At 35.8% G+C, this 21,123-nt stretch overlaps 1 protein-coding gene across 2 annotated transcripts in view; it reads right to left on the reverse strand.

Annotated features, from left to right (window-relative positions):
• PDSS2 (decaprenyl diphosphate synthase subunit 2) overlaps positions 1–21,123 on the reverse strand; it is a 204,461-nt gene that overhangs the window by 33,899 nt on the left and 149,439 nt on the right. For both annotated transcript variants that reach the window (XM_039869794.1, XM_039869793.1), the window contains 2 exons: positions 4,873–5,046; positions 3,811–3,942 (listed from right to left, as the gene is read on the reverse strand). In XM_039869794.1, coding sequence (XP_039725728.1) covers positions 3,811–3,942; positions 4,873–5,046 — 306 coding nt within the window. The remainder of the gene's footprint in view (positions 1–3,810; positions 3,943–4,872; positions 5,047–21,123) is intronic.

Here is a 21,123-nt window from a genome sequence, read left to right on the forward strand (position 1 = left end):
AAGGGGAGTTGCGGAGGCGGTAGAAGGGCCTGATATGAAAAATTCCAGAAGTGCTCTTCTTCCTGGCTTCACAAGGATGTTGAACGGGCACTAAGGGTGTGTCAGCTCCTCCTCTCTTCCTTGTCTAGTCATTAATTCTCACTTTCCCCAAATAGGAAATCAAAAGGGTAGATGGGACACAAACCTTTCTGGGCAGAGCAGAGAAGTAATTTCACATGTGATAATAAGAAATCATAGGTGACTTCTATCATTGGGAGCAAGACTTTTCTATTTCTCAATGTCAAAACTAGTATTAAGCTTCTAATAGAGATATATATTTTTCTTGTGATGCATCTTTTGCCTAAGAGACCTATTTCTTAGATTTATCTGAGAGCTGAAAGGGACCTTAGAAATGATCTAGTTGAAATGGCATCACTTTACAGGAAATAATAAAGAGGATGTGAAAGAACGTGATTAATGTTATACAGATGCTAGCAGAGCCCAAACTAGAATCCAGGTTTTCCAAATCTTGGTTCTCTATGGGCCATTTCTACTATACCGACTCGACTCTTTCTATTTAACAAAACAGGGCTGCTGCCAAATAGCTCACCCTGCGTAGATGACACCATACATACTTTTTGACAAATATTAATAGGGTTACTACTCCAAGTAAGTCACTATGCCAGGTATTATGGGTAGTTCAAAGGTGGACTCACTATTATCCTTAAGGATCTTACAATGGGGGAGGAAAGAAGTGCAAAAATGCAGAGGAGGTAAACATCACAAAAAATTGGAAAAAGCACTAGAAAGAACTACTTTCAAGATTAATAAGCGACCTCTTTGAGGTTTAGGATAGACTGTCCCTCTCGAGTGTTATGCAAATTGTGTCCCCTAACTCATTCACAGAGCAAGATCATTATCTTACAGAGCCTTACGTAAACATGAATATTACAATATAGAAGATTAAAATAAACTCAAGTTAGGAGTCTTTAACCTGAAGAATGCTTCCCCCTGCATGGTGGAATCTAACGTTTCTTATTTGCTTCAGAGAAATTCATCTTCCCTTCATCAGTGACCCTGTTCATGGCTTAGACATGTAGATGAGAAGGGCCTCAAGTCAGTGGCCAAGCAGAGGCTATTTGGATATCCCTTTGAATGTAAATCAAGTTGGGGATAATGATTTGGGACTATTTCACCAGCTGTTTAGGAAATCCTGGACTCTCATGTTGTCTACATTTAGAACATTGTATGCTTGCAAAGAAACTAAGAGTTAAATATGCCCATTTTTGGTGAAGCTTCTTTAAAATTCTTATCTATGCTACTCTTACATGTATACGTATATATGTGAATAGCCAAGGGAGAGTTGGTAGCTTTCATTGAACATATTTAGTTGGATCTTTTCAACCAAAATGTAAATCTGCAATGTATTCTAATGTAACCCAATTAGAGCTACTAACACCATCTGTATATATATTTTCAGTTCAGCTGTCGAAAAACACACAAATACTCCCTAGTAATACAATATTCAGTAGTTGTGTGATATTTCATTGTATGATATTTCATTTAATCTTTTTCTATGTTTAAATTGACCAATTTTCATTTTCTTCCTTTTAGAATTAATATTTTACTACATATTTTAATATGGAAATCTTTACCTACATTTCTGATATTTTTCTTGGGATAGATCATTAGAAGTGAAATTACTATAAAAAAGTAATTTCTATAAAAAAGTATATAAATTTTTAAACTAAATGTTTTAAAATAAAACCAAATATATGTATAGTATTTAAAAAGTCAAACAATATAAGACTTCTAACAAAACAACCTACCCTGTCTGTCCTGTCCCTCTTTTTAGTTGCTTGGAACATTGTAAGTGCTCTTATTGTTATTTGTTATTCTTCCTTTCATATTTTCTTAGGAATTCCTAGTTCCTAAATTCTATCCCTTTCTCTTTCTTAGTTATTCTCCTGCCTTGACAGAATACATCAAATGCTCCCTGAAAGAAGATGCTTGGAAGGTAAGTTTTTTGAGAACATATTTCTCTCTTTTAAATTGCCTTTATTTAACATCGCGCTTGATAATATGACTGGCATAAAATTCTACGTTGGAAACAATTTTGAATGTTGAAGTAAACTCTATTGTCTGGAAGCTTTCAGTGTCACTACTAAGGCCATTCTGATTCTTGATCCTTTGCAAGTAGGGTTTTCTTTTTCTTTCTGAAAATATTAGGATCTTTTCTTTATCCTCACTGTTTCAAAATTGATAATGATGTGAGTGATTTGATGTAGGTCTTTTTAAATTCATTGTTTAGAGTATCATTTCAATTTGGAGACTGAGGTCCTTCAATTAGAGTTTTTCTTTTAAAAAATTCATTGTTAATTTTCTCACCTCCATTTTCAGTTTTCTCTTTCTGGGATTCATAATAAATATAGGATCTTTTGCATTGGTCCTCTAATTTTCTTATTCTTTCTCTTCTATTTTCTATTGTCTTTTCATTCAAATTTCTGGGAGATTTTCTCATTTATATTTTCCATTCTTTTCATTTAAAAAATCCTCTTTCATACTTTTATATTTTATACAGCTGATATCTTATTCTTAGATTGTCCCTTTTTATATACCACCTGTTCTTATTTCATGAATTTAATATCCTAATTCACTGAATATACTGATTAGAGTGCTTCTGAAAATATATTTTCTTGCACTATCACTATTTCCTCTAAGTTCCCACTTATCAGTTTGCTTTTGACTCCTTCTTTTATGGCATAGGCTTTTCTCAAATGGCCAGTAATCCTCTATGACCTAATCTACTTCAGTTGGATATTCTGTACACTTAGACACTCTGAGGCTTGTCAACTGGTAGACCTCATTTTAGGAGGGCTGGTCAAAGACATGGCATGTTTACTAGGAGAGCCTCAAAACAGCCACATCTGCAGGTCGTCTCACCTGGGGCTGACAGTCTCCCCAGAAAAGAATCTTTTCGTTTTCTGCCTGTGAATACGAGAGATTTTAAGCTGGCCGCCAACATTTTGAGAGGAGGGGTCGGAGTGGGAAATCTTATCTTCTGAACGTAGACATCACCTAGGTTCTCTCTGCTCTAAGTGTGGTGGCTCTACCCCCACCCTCAGCTGTGCCTGTTTCCCCATGTCGAGTCTCAGATTAACCCAATCTATTAGAAGCATGAAGTTAAACAAATTCCATGAAGCTTTGTGTAAAAGGGCAAGAATTTTTGTACCAGAATTTCTGGATTAAAAGAAACCAAAAAAATTCCCTCTTGTCTTCTACAACTTCTCTCCCCACAGGAAACTGGGAAATGAACCCAATTTAAGCGCCTTTACCCCTCCCACTTAACTATGGTTTTTTTTCCTTTGATAATGCTTCAGAACTTGAGGTTTCTGAGTCCAAGTTTGTTTTAAAATAACCCAATGAGCTAACAGACGGAGCTCCTGGAATTCTGCAGCTTGTGCTAGAGTCTACAGATGGGAAATTGCCGTCAGTTAAAGGGTGGTGCTATTACCATAGCCCAATTTTTGAAAGCCTTTAGGAAAAAAAAAATCATCTGAGTTAATTAGCATTCACCACAGGCACTAGTTTTGTGATGCAGTATTCTACGAACTCAGATAATAAGAAAACAGTATTGCAGTTTCTAACTTTTAGCTAACATTTTACCTCTTAAAAATATAGATTATAAAGTAAGAATTTTACCTGTTATATGAATAAGCTCTTACATGGCTGATCTATATGGCCGATGTCTTGGGTCAACATAAAATATGAATTTTTTCCTCAAAACAACTAATACTACTGGTATCTAAAATAGGAGTAATTTCATTTTACCTCTCTGATCTGCTTAATCCACAAATCTCTTCCAAGAAACTCCTGATGTAAGACTACTGGAGCTGAGTTTAGATTAAAAGTCGTGGAGTCACTGGTCTTTTCTTTAATAAAAGGCTGGAGATCAGAATTTATCTAGAAGTAGTCAAAAGAGTTAAATCAGTGAAATGCATATACATCAGTATGTTTTAGTCACACACAGAAAGCATTGAGTAATATAATGAAAAAAAGCAGCTCAAGGAATGCAGTTTTTAGATGTACTTTAATGAGCCAAAGAATAGTTCATACGATTAACGATAATCTTTAAAAAATTTTTAAATATTTTTTTTCCTGTACATATTCCTTTTTCTTATTTGGTAGCAGCCTATATTTTATTTTAAGTTCAAGTTAAGAATTTAGAAAAAGATTTAATTAATATAATTGCTTAGTAAACTAATCTAAGATTTAATAAAACATGTTTAAAAATCATCTGGAGATATTACATATATAAGTATATATTTCCCCCCTCTTATGACCTATTTAAGTAACACCTAAGAAATACATACTAAATGTAGTTTTAAAATTACATATACACAGAGGCACCAAGATAACAACTTATCTCGGAACATTTTATACTTCATTATGCTCATTTAAAAGAATCGGTTTTTAGAATTAAAGCTTTCAAATTTACTCAGTATATTTCTAAATTTCATTAACTTTCCACAATTTGTTTTACATAAGGAACTATAAGGAAACTGTAACAAAAATGCAAATATTCTTCCCTCTGTGAATGGTAACGTTACAAGTTATTTAAAAACTGCAAGAGTTCTTTCAAGAACCCTTTCAAGTAGTAAGAAAAGATAAACATCACAAATATGATTAAAGTAAGCTGTAGCTTTCCATCAAAATTACACAGTACTCATCAATCATATAGTTTATATAACAATCATCGTCTATGACTGATGGATTTTAAGCACACAATAAACATTTTTTGAGATATAAAAGCAGCTTATTAACTGGCGAAAGATTTCTTATATAACATTTTAGCTATTTAAGTACTGCAAAAGAGAAAGGGCGTGAAAATACCTTATGACTCATGGCCATGTGCTTCCCATACTGAAACGCCATATCCTGAACTTCAGCATCATGGTTTGCTAATTCCATTGCAGCTTGGCAGCTCTTTGCTAATAAGGCACCGTGAGAGAGAAAAGCCCGCTCTTTCCAAGCCGATATTCCAATGTCATTTGTGATATAATTTTCCTAAAATATGCAACAAAAGCCAAGATAAAAAAAAGCATTGAGAATAATTTAATTGTTTGGCTTTTGAAGAATAAGAGTTAAGATATAAATTATTCAAAACATTCAGGCTATTGCGATAAGACAGAACTAAAAGATGAGGCTGAACCTCAACTGTACCCAAAGAGAACTAAGGAAGACGAAACTGCTTGTTTAGGGAATGAAGAAAACATGGGGGGGAAATGCTGAAGCAAATTTTATATTCAGCTAGAGAACTTCTATTAAAATATATTTATAGAATAAAGCAGAATCAGAAACTTGGATTTCTAAACTAACTCCCTTCTGTATTCACAACAGTTCTGAAATGCTAATATGCTAAAAGGCAAGAATCCTATTGCCTTCAACTTATATGAAAATGTTAAGGGCATAATAAAGGAACTGCATTCTCTTATAAATAGTTAAATAGAAAAATCAGAGAGGAGACAACCTATTACAATGGAGTACAATTAGATTACATTATCCATCAAACTTTATTTTCATAAGACGAAACAAGGAGATAAGGGAGGATATAACTGTAGTTTATTTAATTTCATTCTTTTAAATTATGAAAATCATTGTAAGTATACCCATACCCACTGTCTCTCGATCAGTGATGTCCAATAAAAATTCAATGTAAGCCACATATGCAATTTAAAATTTGCTATTAGCTACATTTAAAAAGTGAAAAAAGGTGAAATTAATCTTAATGCTATATTTTATCTATCCCAATATATCCAAAATATTATTTCAATATACAATCAATATAAAATTATTAATGAGATATATTACATTTTCTATATGAAGTTTTCAAAATCAATGTGTATTTTACACTGACAGCACATCACTAGCCACATTTCAAGTACTCAATAGGTACAGGAACTAGTGGCTACCCTATTGTATAGCTCTGCTCTAGGCAGTGAGCTTTCTGAGGACAAGAATGATGAAGCAAATATATAAATGTTCATTTTACAGTGTTTCTTTGAAACCTCAAACTAACTAGAACCCATCAAGAAAGATTAATTAACCCAAATACTTTACTTTCTGTCGCCTATATAATTCTTCTTCCATCATTATTTGAGGACAAAATAAAAAAAAAAGAAAACTTAAAAAGGGACCATTAAAAGTTCAGCTCAGATTTAGATTTAGCCCCACCTCTTTCACCAGGCTGAAGGGAATCTTCAGCCCATTGGTCAGATAAAATTCTCAGCTTAATTTTATTAAACCTTTAAACAAAAACAGAGTTCTACTTATGACAACAGTTACAAATATGCAACATAGTATTATGTAATAATCAAAAATGCTACATAGGGGAGAAACAGTGCATAAAATTAAGACCTGCCTTACAAAATATTAGGCATAAATAAAAACATTTAATTTTAGAAATTTGAGAATGTATTTTAAAATGTGAAAAGTTAATGTATTAATAAGTCTAAAATAAAAACCATATCACTTCTCCACATATACTAAAGTGGCATTTGACAAAATTCAACTATTCTTGATGGGAAAGAAAAACATTGAATATAATAGGAACAGATGTACCTTTCTTTAATATGACAGGTGTGTGTGTGCATGTGCATGTGCACACATATGTGCACATACATGCCAAAAAGCCAGCAAACACTTTTGAGAATCACATAAGATCTTCTTCCTAAAATCAGGAATAAGACAGAAATGCATACGACGCCACCTCTACTTAACGATGTAACAGAAGAGGCAAGAAAAGGACAGATACATAAAAATTAGAAAGAGTTTAACGATCACTATTTGAAGTCAATATAACTGTATATTGAGAAAAAACAAGAGATTCAACTAAAACACTACTACAAACAAGATGATAAATCAGTAAGGTAGTAGCATATAAAATTAATATAATTTATAATTAATGTAATAAATGTATTAACCATAGCTTTCATGCATAAAAACTAAACAGAAAATAGTATGAACAGGGTCTTTTCTTCCATTATAGCTATGAAAAGAAAGATTAAAAAGCTGGCGATAAACTTAGAAATGTACAAAATTGATATGAAGAAAATGTTAAAATACTACTGAAAGTACAAAAGTAACTTGAATTAATGTAAAGACATTTTTTTGTTTAAACACAGTAAGAGCCAACCTCATAAAGTTACTCCAATAAAACTAACTGCCACCCCCTCAAACCACACAAGCTGATTATAAAGTTCGCAAAGGAAAAAAACAAAGAAGAATAGACAAAAAAACCATGAAAACAAAAACCGTTGTGAGGAGGCAGTGTGGATAGGGACAGTGAATGATGTCTAGCCCTACCAGATATTATAACATGCTATAAAAAATTAAAAATAATTTTTTTTAAATGTATACTTTTCAGACAGACAATGGAACAAAACAGAAAGTCCAGAAATCAACCAAATTTAGATACAGGAATTTTCTTATATTTTAGGGAAGAGTTAGACTTTTCAGTAAATCATGCTGGTACAACTAGCTATCTGGAAAAAAAAATACAGACTGATCTGCATTTTACACCATTTACCAGGATAAATCCAAATGGCTAAAACAAAAGCAAAACAATTAACCACAAAAACACAGACACTGTTAGAAGACAAAAGACAACAAAGAAAATCATTTTCATTTCTTATCACAGACAAATGGTAAATCTCCCTTTGGTAGGCTAATAGTAGACCAACCCCCCACTCTGCCCCCACCCCCAAAGATGTTCACATCCTAATTCCCTGGAACCTGTGAACGTTACCTTATATGGCAAAAGGAACTTTTCAGGAATGATTAAATTCCAGATCCTGGGATGGAGGGATTAACTCAGATTAACTAGGTGGGCTAATATAATCAAAAGGATCCTCATAAGAGGGAGGCAGCAAGGTCTGAGTTAGGAGAGGTGATGACACAGCAGAGAGACTGAAAGATGCTATACTGCTGGATTTGAAGATGGAGGATGGGGCCACAAGCCAGGGAATGAGGGTGGAAATTAGAAAGTGTAAGGAAATGCATGCTCTCCTAGAACCTCCAGCAGGAATGCAACCTTGACAACATCTTGATCTGGGGGCTTCTGAATAGTGAAAAAAAATTTCCACCTCCCCAAAGCTTCACTCTTAGTGTTGGTGAGGCTGTAAAGAAACAGGTCTCTCAAACTTGGCTGGTGGCTATGAGACTGGATAGAAATTGCACAATATCTATAAAAATTACAAATGTATTTACCCGGCGACCCAGCAATCCTACTTCCAGGAATTAACCCTACATAAGCCCAAACACATGAAATGCATACAAAGTTACAGTCTATAGTTCACTCAGCTGTCAGGGTGATCATTTTAAAATGTAAGCCAGACAGAACCACGCTGGCCTCCCTGTTGTTTCTCAAACACTCCAGGCACTTGCTATTCTCTATCACACACTCTCCCCAGATATTTGCATGGCTTGATTCCTCATTGCTTTTGGGTCTGAATCCAAATTTCAATTCCACATCCCTCTCCCATCATTTCCTGTTTGTTTACTCTGCTTTAAATATTTTCTTTTCTTGATACTACTAGACCCCTGATATAGTTATTTGTTTAATGAGTTATTGCTTGTCCCCTTCACTAGAATGTCAGCTCCATTAAAGCAAGGACTTTGTTTTGCCCTCTGCTGAATTATCAGCACCCAAAAGAGTGCATTAGGCATGCAACAAATACTTGTTGAATCTTTATCTTTCTTTTGGTATCTTTCTCTTTCTCTTCCACTTTCCTCTATCCTTCCTAAATTGGACATAATAAAGAATTGAAATAATTCTCCTTGAATGCCTTCCTACCATCCACAGAATCAGGATGAACTCAACAGCATGGCATTCAAGGCCTTCTTTTTCGGTAGTAAGCAATACTTCTCACCCCATCTTCTACCCAAAACAGCCCCCTTGAGGCCTGCATTTCAGCAACACAGGACAATTTGCTGTTTCATGAATAAAATATGTATTTTCACACTTGCATTAATTTAAAAACATTATCCTTTTCAAAGAGATTGGCATCTTCTCCCATTCTCCGACTAGTAAAATGAATGTATCTTGTTCAAAGATCTTTTCTTTAAGAAGCATTATCAAAAACTTCCACAAATACTTTCCTCTTTACACTAACATTACTATATTTATATTTCAACATAGGACTTAATTTCTCTATGATTTATATGATTGCTTGTTTGTCTGTTTCCTTGAGGACTAGATATGGGTCTCAAGTCACCTTTATATTTTTTAATCACTAAGGCCACATTTAATTTTCAACAAATGTTCACTAAATGAATAGAACCATGTTTATATGTTGCATTTATTAAGTAGTTGTGTGTTATTTAAAAAACTCTAAAAGCTCTAAACTCTAAGTAGGTATATCCATATAATGAACTGTTATTCAGTAATAAAAAGGAAGGAACTGCTGACACATGCTATGCCATGAGTGAACCTCAAAAACAATAAATTAAGTAAAAGGAATCAGCCACAGGAGACCACATAGTGCATGATTCCATTGATCTGAAATGTAGGTTAGTGGCTGCCTGGGTTGGGAGTGGGAACTATAAATGGTCATGAAAGACCTTATGCAGGCATGTGTGAAAGAAAATGTTCTAAAACTGATTTATGGTGATGATTAGATCACTCGATAAAGTTATCGAAAATCATTACATTGTATACCTGAAATGGTATTAATTTTATGATGTAAAATACATCTCAAGAAAGTTGTTAAAAAAGGTTATGAGCATAAAATTTTTCATTTCTTATCTCAAATGCGTGGATTAACATTAAAAAATTTTATATGACTTTCAATTAAATTTTGTGGTTTGTATACCATCTTATTTATTCATATAACATTTATTTAGATTCTGTATGGGTCGGGTTCTCTGCAAAGCAATATAGATATGAAGATTAATAAGTAGTCTGTCCTCAAGAAGCTAACAGTCCAGGAATGTATACACACATATAGATATAGATACATATATATGTATAAGTATATGTATATCTATATATATATATTTATGTATGTCTTTATATGTGGATATAAATATATAGATAAATCAATATAGTTCTATTTAAGAATAATTTTTGCAAGATCTCCAATGATCAAAGATCAGTTTTCATCGTATTTTCTTCGTTGTGATTAAGACATTTTATTATTCATCATGTCTACATTTTCAATTATGCAATACATGATCACTAAAAAAAATTAGAAAATTCAGACAACCAAGAAACAATTAATTTATAGTCCCTTGAAACTGACCACCATAAATCAATCAAGCTACAAATTCATAATTCTGGTTCTAAGTTAATCAGAAATTTTATTCCCTGAACATTAAATTATTACCCATTGTGAACTTGGTTACAAATGAAACTGTCTCTCTATTCATTTCTATCAGCTTGCCATGCATATATTAAGAGAACGTGCACTATTACAATGGAAAAGTTAATGTACAATTGTAAAATACCAAGAAACTGGTTTGATAACCACATCCAAATCAGTATCTTCAGACAGCAGATATATAGAATTGGTGTGAAATAAATGACTACAGTTAGGATAAATGAGAGTTAGATATACTTACATATATATAGTTTTTACTTGAGATTATTATATAAAAGGAAGATACAGTCAGTGGATACTTATTTTTGATGAGATTTTTTTTCCAGAAAGCTAATAATGTATGCCAACATATCTATTGAATACCTGTCAGACAGAAGTATATTAATTTTAAAAATGTAGTTCTCTTATTCACTGCCACATGACCTTTTTGCTCAAGTAAAGCCAGTTCAAAAAAAAAAAAACCACACAGGAAAGAAGCTGAAGTTTGCAACACAATGTTTGCCTGAGACAGTGGTTTTGCTTAAATATAATACGCTATTCTGCTACTGAGTTGTCTGGGAGATGTGTACTTTGAGTTTTTCTAATAGGAGTAATACATTTGCACATACCTATTCACATGACACCAAAGTGCGTTTGTAAAGTGGCTGCTTGGGATTAAAGGTCAGGTCCATGGCCACAGAAAAAAGGCAAACTAACTGACCCAGGAAGATGTCAAAGTCTCAACTAGAACCTGCCAAGCCAAACTTCTACGTTTCATATCACAGAAGAGTTTGGGAAACTAAGGAACTGACTACTTGTTGAATTAAAAGCATTTTAAAGAAAGTATACGAATATTTCCTGTTCTCATACTTCCTACTTCAGATTCATACTCTGAGCTGCTATCTTTACAAATGCAGCATAAAATTGAGTTTGACAAGGGACCAGATCTCTCTAATGCCACATTTCGCCATTTAAAATGTTTGCTTTGAACTGCCCCTTTCAGCTCTTCTGAGCAGCTAAACAAGAGCCAAAACAGTTTACTAGCCTTATTTAAAAAAAAAAAAAGTCAAGTTCAGGAAATTTTCAATAAAGACCCTCTGTATTTAGTGATAAGAAAAAAGCGAGGGGGAGAATAGAATCTAATATTTCCTGGAAGCTAACTATGTAATGATAGTTGCACATTCACTATTATATTAGCTTTCAAAAATCTCAGCTATCATTATTCCCATTTAATAGGTAAGGAGATTTGAAGACTATATTTTGACCAAGATTAGACATTAGTAAGTGGCAGAGATGAATCTCAAATGTATAGCAACTGGATTCTACTTTGCTTAACACACAATAGAAATATATGCACAATGTCTTTCATAGTTTAAAAAGTAGGTTGTATTTAAGAGTAAATGACATGTTTCAACTACGTATCAAAAAAGCATCTTAAACTTGTAAATTGAGACTTTAATGATATCCACTGAAGAGATCCAAGAGTCTAGAGTATATAAATAACACGATGAGACACAGTAGGTATCATAAGCATTTTTTTTTAGGAATCCCAAGGAAAAGAAAAAAAGATACTATTTTAATAGCATCATCTAACAGAATGAAATAATTTGCTTTGATTTACAATCCAGTCACAGTGAAGATAGTAAAGTAGGTATCCGGAAACTTTTCATCTATGTAAATCATGGAAGACAAGCTGATAAGACTTGATAAATGTATATACTAAGGTCAGTTTCTAAAAGTACTTCTATAGAATAAATAAAATTATTAAAATTTTACTCACAAATTAGAAGAGTTGCCAGGGAATTTAAAAATCAGGAATTCTTTGGTTTAGGGCCAGCCAGCCCCTTCTTGCCCTCCCCACTTGTCAGTTCTTGCTGAGATGTATGGGAATGACAATGCTGAAGAGGGGTCAGGATGGAGATGAGAAGACTATTTTACGGCAACAAGCCTTCAGCAGGGGGTATCCTTGGGATGGGGGAAGCTTTGAACAGCTAGAAGGCAGCAGATAGTCTTTAGCTGGATTGCACGGTAGGAGCAGTAGGGAATACTAACTAATTCTTTAAGATAAACAAACTGGATAACACCAAAGGAAAACTTGGGTTGCTCTGAAATGCTAGTGGTATATGCTGGTGCTTGCCAAGCCATATAAAAGTAGATGTGGTTCAATTGATGTGTGTGTGTGTGTGTGTGTATGTGTGTGCATGCGTGTGCACGTGTGTGCACGCGCGTGTGGTTACTATAAGGCAGATACTGTGGATATGTCAAGGAGTAATGCCTAATTACAAAGAGTAATTACAAAGAACTTTAGGGGAAGTTCAGCAGGAGAGAAACAGTAAATAATAGTTTGGTGTGTGAAAAGAGAACTATGCTTACAATACAGACAAGGGAATGAGTAGTTCTATAAAGGAAGGGTTAAAAGAGGCTTCAGTGGAGGGGATTGTCAGCTGAGTCTGGTTCTAAACTGGAGGTAGCCAGGAAGAAAAGGTAAGAGATGACTTTAGTGCATCAATATTAGTTTCCTATTGTTGAAGCATACGGTGGGAGAGGTAGGTGAAGAAAGATGAGACTAGTCAGGTGGGTAAGAGACCCAGAGATTTGGAGATTTTTACGTAGGTGTTAGGAAACTGTTTTCAGCAGGAAATGATATGATTACATGTGTAATTTACATGAGTTGCTCCAGAGGCAATTTGGACTGGAGGTACAATAACTAGAAGATCCATTAAGGGGTGAAATGCTATATTCTAGGTGAGCAGGGTTGAGGTACAATGGTGGCTAGTGGGGACTGAGAAGCAAGAAAAATATGAGCTGCTCAAAAAGTGAAATAAGATAGCTTCCTACTGTGGACACGAGTCACTCACCCAGGAGGCACTCCCCTCTCCCTCCTTATTAACAAACCCTAACTATGTTCAGGTAGTCATTACTCTTGCCAACGATTAATTTAGCAATAAGTATTGGTCCAATTCTAGGCACTGAGACATGAGGGAAGTCTACTAGGAGGAGACCTAGGTAGAAGTGGCAACTGCTTCCTTTGGATGTTGCTCTCTCCTGGTGAGATACACCCAGGACTACTGTAGCCAAACTGCCACCAGCCTGATAATAAATGGGACAGTAGGAGGCAGAGCAGAGAGACAGAGAAAACCTTGATATCATGGAGTTGTCATGTTAACTGTCCCTGATGCCTGACTACCTCTGCACATTCGGTTAGAGTAAAATGTATTTCCTTACTGATATCTATTTGATTGGATTTTCATTTTATGCAGTTGAAAGCATTTCAATAAATTCACTCCTTAAGATGAAAAATGCTTATATTATATAAAGTTTACACAGGCCAACATGAACAACTAAAATATTTTAAGAATTTCCTTAGAATACTGTATTAGTTATCCATTACCACATAAAAAATTACCCCAAAACTTAGCATCTTAAAACAATAAACATTTATTATCTCACAGTTTCTGAGGGTCTGTAATCCAGGAATGGCTTAGCTGGTTGGTTCTGGCTCAGGGCTTCTCATAAGGTTGTAATCAAGCTGTTGGCTAGGGCTACTGTCATATAAAGGGGCTGGAGGACCCACTCCCAAGCTCACTCCACTCCAAAGAGCTGTACACATGACATGGTAGCTGTCTTCCCCAGAGCAAGTGATACAGCAGAGTGACAGAGAGTGAAAGCATACCCAAAAATGAAGCTTCAGAATCATTCATAACCCAATCTTGGAAGTGACACATCATCATTTCTGCTGTATACTATAGATCACACAGTCCAACTGTGCACAATATGGGAGGGGATAATACAAGGAATACTAGAAGGCGGGACTCATTTGTGGGCCATCTGAGAAGCTGGCTACTACAGATGGAGTCTGTGCTTAGATTACTAGGTCAACAAAGCTGGACATTTTAAAGTCTCTTAACACACTCTGCAAGTTGTTTTACCGAAAGGTTCTTCTGATGTGCACACTGATCAGCCAAATTTGAGACTGTCTTGCCACAAAATAGTATTATTGTTTTACTTGTAAACTTAACAGGTAAAAAAGTGTTAAATGTTTTCATTTAAATATGGAAAGTCATCTCATCGATTAGTCATTTGTATTTCCTCCATTTATTCTTTGTTAAAGAGTTACTTCAATGTACAAGGCATTGTTCTAGGTGCCCATGCCAGTCCCCAAAACCAGACAGTCTTTGCACTCATGGTTCTAACAGTCTAGTAGGGAACCAGACAATCAGATAACCACACAAATAGATACATAATTACAAAAGATGCTTCAATGGGGGGAATGAATGTACTTTTATGACAGCACATAATAAAGGAACACCTCACTGAGACTGGGCTTTTGGGGATGGTTTTCCAGAGGAAGTGACACTTGAGCTGACATAAGAAGGATGAATAAGGGATATATCACAAAGAAGATGAAGAAGTATGTTCTAGGCTGCCAGGAGAATGGCATGTCTAAGGAATTGAAAAAGGCTATTGGGGCCGATATGCAGACAGTGAGGGTGAGAATGGTACAAGGCAAGACTGGAGGGACAGATTGAGGTCAAACTGTGTAAGATCTTCTGGGTCACTTCAGGATATTGGTCTTTATCCCACGAGAGATGGGATGTCTCTGGGTATTGTAGTGGTGGCACAACCGTGTCAGATCAGCATTTTGAGATCCTTGGGAATGTGGAAAAAAGACTAGAGATGAGAGGATTGAATACAGAGAGGAGAAAGAGGAGGTTATTAGAGTAGCTCAGGCTAGAGATGATGGCAAATAGGACAATGCAAAAGGGGTAAAACCAGGCTGCAGCTTGTGTCATGCCACTGATGGTGGGGGAGTGACAGCATAAACAAAGTACTGCTCTTGATGGTGGCTATGGAATGAATATATGTGTCCCTGAAAAGTTCACATGTTGAAGCCCCAACCTCCAGTGTGTTTATTTTTAGAGTAAGGGAGTTAATAAGGTTAAATAAAGTCATAAGGGTGGGGCTCTGATCTGATGTGATCAGTGTCCTTAGAAGAGACACCAGAGAGCTTGCTCTTCTCTCTCTCCACCATGTGAGCACACAGTGAGAAGGTGGCTATCTACAAGCCATGAAGAGAGCTCTCACCAGAAAGTGAATTGGCCAGAGCCCTCATCTTGGACTTCTAGCCTCTAGAACTGTGAAAAAAGAAATTTCTATTCTTTAAGTCACGCAGTTTATGATATTTTTTATAGCAGCCTGAGCTGGCTAATGTAAGTACCCTCTTATAAATCATAGGATTCAATCAGTGATGTTTTGAAAATATATTTATACTGTTCCTCTGAACATCTTTTCAGCATGATCTTAACAACCATCACATTAAAATGTTACCTTAAAATTTGTTGGAAAGATTTATATTCTGGTTATCTATTTCTGGATAACAAGCCACCTCAAAACTTAGTGGCACAAAACAACCACTATTTCGTTATGCCTACACATTCTGTGGGTCGGGAATTTAGAAAGGGAACAGAAGAAATGGCATGTCTCTGCTCCACAATGTCTGGGGCCTCAGATAGAAAGACTTGCAGAGCTGAGGATGATTCGAAGGGCTGGCACTGGAACAACTGAGTTACCAGGAACCCGCTTTCAATAAGATGGCTTATTCACCCATACATCAATCAGGCCCCTCTAGGACTGATGATTGGAACACCTCTCCGTGGTCTATCCATGTGGCTTCTCACAGCACGGTGGTTAAATTCTGAGAGGGAGCAGATAGAGGGGGTAATTCTGGAGTGTGAGCAACCAGGTAGTGTCACTTCTACCATACTCTGTTGCTTGAGGCGCTCACAATCCCACTCAATTCAAGGGAAAGGAATACAGATCCTCCCATCACTCGATGGGAGGTCATGAGAGAAGAATTAAAAAATTTGTAGTCTTTTTTTTTTTTTTTTTTAAACCACCATACTCTACTTTTGGAGAATACTCAGGAGAGCAACTTTCTCCGCTTCCTCTCAGTTATGCTCTGGCTAATGTAGTGATACAGGACATGGAGTAAGGCAGCTATGGGGGTAAGCCTGGTCAGGGGCAGAGGTATTAAGGATGACCCCTAAGTTTTTGACTTGAGAATCTGGATGAATGGTGGTGCTCTTTGTGAAGACAGAGAACAAGAGAATGAGTTTAGAGGGAAAGATCATATATCTGGTCTTAATATGTACTAAGGCCGAGATGCTTATGAGACCTCAGAGTAGAAATATTGAGTAAGCAGCAAAATATTTAACTCTACAGCTCAGGAGTGATCTGGGATGGAGCTATAAATTGCGACTTACTGGCCTATAGATAGATAGTTGAAGGCTTGGGCTTCATTTTCTGCATGGTCTATCCTTGTCCTGCGATCAGAATGGTATTCTATTAAATAATTTACATGCTTAATAGTGATGTTTCATCTCTCAGGCAAATAAACTCCCTTTTAAGATCTTTTGCTGTAACAGCTGTCAGTGAGTGACCTAGAGTACCTTTAAATGACATATAAATTCTATTTAACATTTAACAAATAAAAGCATTCACCAACCAGGCCCACTCTACACTTGAGGGTCTACTTAATCAAAAGGGCCATTATATGTACTAAGAGCTCTCAGTCATCAATAACTTTCCTGCTTTCTCAATATCTGTATCGACCTTCATTTTACCACCTTTGCATATGTAGCCTAATACTCCTATATTTGATTTCTAATATGTTTACTTCACAATACATTTGTTGCTTTTCCCTTTAAATAAAAACATTTTGTGGATTAAAAAACACATACAAGTATTATTTCTTAAAAGTGTTGGTGGGCACCTAGGTGTTTTATGTTATTATTATTATTTAAACTATATATATGTATCTGTCACATAAACTCTCTTTTATATGCTTGATACATTTCAAAAAAAAAATTTACACCCCATAGCGTTTAAATCTGAATAAATTCAACATTTTTATTTGCAATGAATGATCTAAGATAGTGTCTACTTTACAAAAAAAGGTTGTTAGTAAAATTATAGGTATTTATTATCACAACTACCAGCATCTTTAAAGTCTTTGATATGTGAGTGATATAAGTTTGAACAGATGCCCAGCAAACAATAAAACATGGCATGTTTTATTAGCTTGTTAATACATGCCTTGGGTACAGTGTGGGGGATAGGTTATGAGTAAATGTACCAGTGAAATACACCCCAAAGTATCTTAATGCTTTTAAACAACATTCACTGTTTTAAACCTCTTGAAATATAGGTTTCTTTTTAAGACAGTTTTTACGTGTATATATGTATATATATATTTGAGATATTTTTCGAAGAAAGGAAAATAAAGTTTTTCTATTTCTAATCTACAAATGAAAACTTTCAATATGAACTCCCTTCTACTTTGATAAGGTTAATTAGCTTCTTTGAACTCAAACTCACTGATTCCCTCTATCTAGTCACACTCCCCTGGCTACCTTCACCCATTTTTATGGGAATAGACAGCAAAGCGCTAGATTTTCCATCATTATGTGTGCTTCTGTTTGCATACCGCACTATAACGTCTCCATATAAAACACTTTGGTCTTCTCTGGCTGCCTGAGGATCAACTGCCATCATGAAGAACATGGTAATTATCCCAACCAGGAAGTTCATGATTAACCAACTACTTCACTGAAAACAAATGGTCACTAATTTCCTTCATCCTGGGAAGGCAACCGTACCTAAGACAGAAATTTAAGAAAAACTTGCTAAAATGTACAAGATCACACTGGATGTTATCTTTGAATTTGGATTCAAAACTCATTGTGTTGGTGGCAACACAACTGGCTTTGGCATGATTTACGATTCATAAACCCACAGACTTGCAACACATGGCCTGTGCGAAAAGAAAAAGACCTCAAGAAAATAGTGGACTGATGTCACCACAATAAAAAAAAAAAAATAGTGAAAGAAACACAAGAACAGAGTGAAGAAAGTCAGGGGCACTTCAAAGCCCAAGGTTGGTGCAGGCAATAAGGAAGAGCAGATTCTATGGCCACTTTACCTACAGTGATTGTGTAGATTTTTCATAAGAGGATTGGTAAACTATAAAAATTTTAAGAAAATCCCCAAAAAACCACTGTAGATGCTTCATGAACAGCTCTGATATGGCTTTCCTGAAACTCCAAGTAACAAACCTTTGCTCTCTCTAGCCTGGGTAGGGTTGGCTTTCCAGTTACTTAGTGGTTCCCAGCCCTGAGAGGCAGGGCTTTGGTCCTCAGGCTAGAAGCTCTCAGTCAGCTCCTCAAATCTGTATCCTAATGACAGGCTTGGCCTATACCTTTAGGTCCCCACAGGTTCTCTGACTCCACCTGACTCCAGTTCACCCCCAAGCTCAGTGGCTTCAAACAACATTTATTATTGTTTATGTGTCTGCGGGTCAGCTGAGATCCTGCTAATCTGGACTGGTGGCTCTGCTTCTCACTGCATGTCTCTGAGTTGGCTCATCCTTCTTGGGCCAGTAGTCTAGGCAGGGCATGTTTTTCTCATGGTGATGGCAGAGGCCCAAGAGAATCTCCAACTGGCCAAGGCAAGTCAAATGGCTGAGCCCACAGGTGAAGGTAAGTAAGTACACCTTACTCCACTCACTGGTTCATTGGTCCTTTTTAAAATCTTTCCTAGCAAGGCCCTTTGCTTCAGTTCTGACAATAACTTGGTCTCTATCTTAGCTCTCAAGGCAGGCCATCAGTTACATGCCAAAAGACATGGATATGTATATTAGTTATCTATGAATTACTCCAAACTTAGTGGCTTAAAACAATCATAAACACTTATTATATCTCACAATTTCCATGGGCCAGAATTTAGCAATGGCTCAGCTGAGTGATTCCAGCTTGGGGCCTCTCATGAAAGACTAGAAATGCTATATTCTGCAGACAGAGACTGAAATGAACCCATACAAATACCCTATATTTCTAATTATTGTCTACTACTTTAAAAAACATTCTTGTGCAATGCAATAAATTCTATGGAAAAATGCTGATCAAAGCATACTTAGAACCAAATAAGACTGTGATATGTAAAGAACAGGTTAAAGATGGTGAACATTGACTCAATTCCACAAAATACACAGTGAGAGAGTAATAAAGCAGGAAATATAAATTGTAAATCACTTAATAAGTTGAGAGACAACATACCTGCTAAACTTCTGGGCCCTTGCCTTAAACTTATTTCCACTGCCAACAATCTTGTCTGTTGCTTCATACCTATGTTATTCCAACACTCTTCCAGCTGGTCTCTCTGCTTCTAATTTCTCTGGCTTCCAATTTATTCTATTCACAGCTTCGACAATAATCTTTATCAAAGATCTCCTCATTGTATAAGATCCTATAAGGCTTTCCTTCTGTTACTATTTTAAATCCAAACTCTTCAAAACAAATGTTCAAGCTCTACCCACTGATTCACTGGTCCTTTTTAAAATTGTCACCCTTTCCTAGCAAGGACTCTGTGCTCCAGTTCCGAAGAACACTTTTTCTCCATCTCAGCTCTCAATACACATGTACTTGATTTGTCTGGCACAGTTGCTAGCACATAGTAGGTACTCAATAACATTTGTTGAATGCTGAACAGGCCTAGAGGAATAATTAAGTAACCCTAAAACAAAATGTTAAGTTTCTTTCCTTAGTTTTAGTTGAACCTGTGTCCAAAGCACCTTCATGTTTGGGCCATTCATATTTTCTTAACACCTGTCTGCCTCTCTGAACTTACTTCCAATCACTCCTCTGTTTATCCACTGTGTTCTAGCTAGGGAGGCTTTCTTTCCATTCCTTGGGTATATTAAGCTGGTTCTGCCCTTTGGCCTTTGTCTGAGTTGCCTCCTCTTCTTGGAATGCTTTTCCCTCTGTACACATAGCTAGCTTTCTGTCATTCAGATCTCAGCTTAAAAGATACCTCCTCAGAGGACTTCTATGAACATCCATTCTAAAGTAAATCCCTCAGTCCTTCACTATCACTTCTCCCTATTTAGTTCTTTGCTGTGCACTATCACTATCAGTTATTTCTCTTGTTCATTTATTTGATTGTTTATATTTGGTCTCTCCACTAAAATGTAAGCTCCATGAAAGCAAAGATGTCTTATTCACTGAGCACTTGTATTGCTAGTGTATGGCACATAGTAGATTCTCAAAAGGCATGCTAAATAAATGAATAAACAAATCTGCCTTCCCAGATAATTCTCATACAACTTCCTGATCCCAACAAACCTCAGCTTTTCCTAATTTGCTTCTCCTACACCTTCTAAGATTCAACATAAAATAAATTATCTCATTCAAGAAGTTTCCCATGAACCACTGTTAATTCTTAATGTTGCCCTATTTCCTACAAATTTAGCCTGTACCATATACTTTTACATGTGGCTTTAGGGTAAATCACTTTCCAGCAGTTTCATGGGCATGTTTTCCCTCTGAACTATATATATCATCAGATCCTTGAGGGCAGGTCCGTGTTTTTTGTTGTAGTTTTGTTTTGAATACTCCAGTAGCTGTCGGTGTGTCTACTGTATATACAGAGGCATTTCAATACAAGTTTCCTAATAACTTTATTAAAATTGCCTAATATAGCGCTATGGCTATTGTAGGATTCATGATAACAAAGAATTCAACCAGAATCCAATGAGAAAGACTTCATCTAGATTTTCTAAATTCAATCTCTTTATTATGTTAAAGTATCAGGAGATAGAATCTTACTCTTTTAATTTTCCATCAAAAGAAATATCTTCACTGAGATATGAATTACTACATATTTGTTGATTTCTGAGTAGATGCTGGGAGAATCGGCTGTTTGTAATTTTATGTCAAAGGTACTATTCACT

Source organism: Pteropus medius, unplaced genomic scaffold (genome assembly GCF_902729225.1).
Source record: "Pteropus medius unplaced genomic scaffold, Ma_sr-lr_union100, whole genome shotgun sequence".
Taxonomy (NCBI): Eukaryota; Metazoa; Chordata; class Mammalia; order Chiroptera; family Pteropodidae; genus Pteropus; species Pteropus medius.